Genomic DNA, 4,065 nt, shown 5'->3' on the forward strand with positions numbered 1-4,065 from the left:
AGTCTATATCGTTAGTAAACTAGTGCTCTTTCATATTACTGTATTGACATTGATTGGAGAAATTGGTTGGTTGGTGAAAGAATTTCTGTTCGTAAGAAGATTAAGATACTTAGGCCTATATATAAAAACGATTAACTCAATACATCTTGGCCCATAAACTGTGAAAACAATATAAATAAATAGTTGAGGACTGGTGATATTATTATATATTATTTATTTATTTATTTTTGGCTGACAGTCATTTATATTTATTTTTTGTACAACATATTTCAAACCTGTCTCTTATACACATCTAGATGTGTATAACAATTAACCTGATTAAACTAAATAGTATCCTATCATTAAATTCGTTAACCTCATATGAGATATAATATCTTCCTTGCAATGTTCATTGCATTTTCGTTAATTAAGGCAAGCTTAGCGTCACCGACGTTAAGGCCGACGCGATTCACAACTACGACACGACGAGCGCGCGCATCTATTCTTAACGACGATCCACTCAGCCTTCCACCGACAATGAAGCACCCAAACGGACGGACTAATCTTTGACCGTTTGCCGAGGGGATGGGTCAGTTTAGGGGACACGGCTCATAATTCGCGTTGTATAGAGATTAACACACAGTCACACGCGTGATTCAAAATACATTAGGGAGGTTTCGCAAGCTTACGAAAACGATAACTAATACGGACACGCCATCAAAATGTCTAGTCATCCATGCCTCAGGTCATGCCTTAGGTCATCCTTAAGTCATCCATGCCTTTTACATGAATCAACGATCATATAATGTTTTGGCACAAACGACTATAATGATGATGACGTATTCGTTATCGTTTTCGTAAGGTTGTGAAATGTCCCTATTATCATCCAAAACGAAAATATCATTAAACGGCATTGAACAAACGTGCTATGATAAACGGTGTTCCGTACAATTTATGAACTCTATAAATGTTGATATAGGCTATATATAATACGGTAATAATAATTGTCGACTTATATAGCGCATATTTTAGGGACATCTATGCGCTTACATTATTACCCCGGATCAAGCACATATGGAACACACACTCAAGACCCATGGGGCCCGGGAATTTCATAATGTTGCAGCTGTGTTCGGCGCAGGCTGTGTTTGAACCTACCAGGTACCCACTTGTACTCCTGGGTGGAGAGACACAACCGGAGATAATACCCAAGGCAGCCACTTCTATTGCAAAGGCAACAGTTATTTAATGCAATAAATATATTGTTTATTCCAAATGATAGAAGCAGGCATGGCTCATCCACGAACGCACAGCACTCTGAGTGAGACACGCTCAAGGACTGCAAGCCGACTGGACCAAAACTTAGAGAATGCAGGATCTCCGTTAACGTATGGCACAGAACTTTACGATCCAAGAACAGCTCATGGCTCGGTGCTCCATGATAAGGATGACGACTTTACAGGTCTATCGAAAAGGTAAACTACCTTACATATATTAATAACAATAATTTCTAAATAATTATAATAATTAGCATAACAAATAATGATATTATCCTTGCCGAGCTGTTAGGGATAATGGTGCTGGAGCTTACCCACCCCCTGATGCTCCCCCTGAGTGGGATGCTGTTCCACTCCCAGCAATTTTCTGGTACCCATTTATACTGCTGGGTTAACTTGATCAATGACGAAATGAGCGAAATTGAAACCCCAACCTTGAAGTTGAAAAAAAAAAAGAGAATTCCAATGCGTCAAACCCCTTAATATAAAATTAGTAATACTGATAACGATTATTATTATTTTAAATTATTATGACTACTAAAATTGTTATTTTTATAGTGAATATTACTATTATTAGAATATTTTTGCAATAATTAACATTAAATATTGTCATAGAGCTAATCAGCTAATTATTATCAATATTTTTATTGATTAGGCCTATTATTAATTCTCCGTGGGTAATTAGCTTTACAGAAACAACTTAAAATGGTCCGAAACTCTTTTAATAATTACATGCAGCGAGGAAACCCCTACAAGGGCTTTAACTCCACTCTACCGGGCCCCTCTCCGTTCCCACTGAAAATAGCCTGTTATCTCCTGTAGATTGATATTCCCCATTCACTGTAGGTTAACAGAATAGAGTAATAGGCATAACAGTTATCATGCACTTAGCCCTAATATAGCTCTGATAAGAAAGGGAATATTGGTGTCGGATTGTGGATTAAAGTTCACTAGGTTAGGCCAAACTATTGCATATTGTTTATCAACTTTCACATAGTCTTATTATCTAAGTCAAATATGAGCGAGATACGATTAAATCAAAAGAATGATTATCTTGAGCAATGAATATAACGGACTCCGCTTAACTACAAATAAATGCAGTATTATCATAGTTAAATAGGTCTAAGTTAATAAGCCAATTCTTAGTTCGAACAGCGCATGCCCGTATCAAGAGCAATCGACGACATAAACAAACATTCACACAACATACGTTTATGACGATTAACCTAAAGGCCAACTCAGACAGCGTCGGCCGACGCAGCCCGACGCGATTTGTTGTCGCGTCGGGTCTGTGTGAGTTGAACGCAGACGCGATGGTGTGCGTCGGGAGCAGTCGCGTCGTGGAATATTAAACGTGTTTAATATTTCTAACGACGGCTAAAGACTGTCCCCGACGATAAATCGCGTCGGGCTGCGTCGGCCGACGCTGTCTGAGTTGGCCTTAAGATACCACTGGATATGCGCTTTCAAATCACGATTTTTTTTATTATTCAAGACGTGAATACGTCATATAACGGGGTATAATACCCCCCCCCCCAAAAAAAGGAACATAAACCTTTCTAAAATCAAGAATAGACTAACAGGAAAGAGTTTAGCAAAACCTGGTTTCCATAAAAGCGCTACATTCTACCACAGATAATATGGCGACACCGGCTGGTCGATTGAATTGAGAACATTCTCGAATGTGATGGGGACAGCGCATGGTGGAACATTTGCAATGAAAACACTGTAACGACAGTGTAGCGACTGTATGGAAATCTAGCTTCAGGCTAGGCCTACTGTTGTATTGATGCGCTATCGTTACAGGGAGCAGATGCCGCTATAGCACCTCCCGTCAAAGCACTGCCAATAATACTGACGGCAATATCTATGAACATTTAAGTGGTTGGTAGCAGAATTTACCCCTAAAGGATTGTAGATATTAAAATACCAGTAATAAATATGTAGAAACATTGCTTATACTGTAAATGTTATAGACAATGTCTTACATTCATATTAGGCTTCAGTGTGTGCCCGATTTTAATTTGGTCTCTCTTTTACAATACAGTACTAAAACAGGTTTATGTACTCAGTATAAATGGGTTTTTTTTGGTTTTTTTTTTTGTGCTAAATACAGAAATTAAATTCATACTGTAAATTTTTATAAGAATTAATGAGAATTCTATTTTCTAATATGAAATTTTATTTAATTTCATTTTTTTACGAATCTGTGGCTTTATCTGACGTCATCAGTGAAATAAAGGAGAAAAGAAAGTAAGTTAAATTGATTGCATTCGCTTTCCAACACATATTTCACTTTATTTTTGTGATACGATAGAACATTAGGCCCTATTTAAAATTCAATCATGTTATCATCAGACAATCACATGTCATGCAGGCTGTATCTGCAGTTCTGTAAATTTAATATAATTTTATCGAATGACAGTAGCAGAATGGCGAGAAAGATTGCATATTTTGTTGTTTTGTAGGCCTAAGTCTTCGTAAAGATACAATTCTCCCTCTAATTAAAGACCACGTCTGAAACCGGGGTTGCCATAGTCTTTAGCAACTTTGGTCTCTAATTACAATAAGATTATTGACATTATCAATTTGGGACCACAGTGGTCTTTCATTGGAGGAGGTCTTCATTTAGAGAGAGAACTGGTACATAAGGCGACCTAGGCCTGCTATAATTATTAGGAAGCTTTCTGCTGACGTTACTAAAAGCTAACGTCACTTAAAGCCCCATTCCCGGCAAAATTTCAATTTTTAAGAAAAATCTAATTTTTGTATAACGTTATAAAGATTTATAAATATAATACGGAATTGC

At 37.2% G+C, this 4,065-nt stretch overlaps 1 protein-coding gene across 1 annotated transcript in view; it reads left to right on the forward strand.

Annotated features, from left to right (window-relative positions):
• Positions 1–1,262: 1,262 nt before the first annotated feature.
• Positions 1,263–4,065, forward strand: part of LOC117123268 (major facilitator superfamily domain-containing protein 8-like) — a 6,978-nt gene continuing 4,175 nt past the window's right edge. Inside the window, exons 1-2 of the mRNA XM_033269162.1 lie at positions 1,263–1,454; positions 3,489–3,509. Coding sequence (XP_033125053.1) covers positions 1,270–1,454; positions 3,489–3,509 — 206 coding nt within the window. The 5' untranslated portion in view covers positions 1,263–1,269. The remainder of the gene's footprint in view (positions 1,455–3,488; positions 3,510–4,065) is intronic.

Source organism: Anneissia japonica, unplaced genomic scaffold, assembly GCF_011630105.1.
Source record: "Anneissia japonica isolate Jap-2015-1 unplaced genomic scaffold, ASM1163010v1 scaffold288250_len396842_cov205, whole genome shotgun sequence".
NCBI lineage: Eukaryota > Metazoa > Echinodermata > Crinoidea > Comatulida > Comatulidae > Anneissia > Anneissia japonica.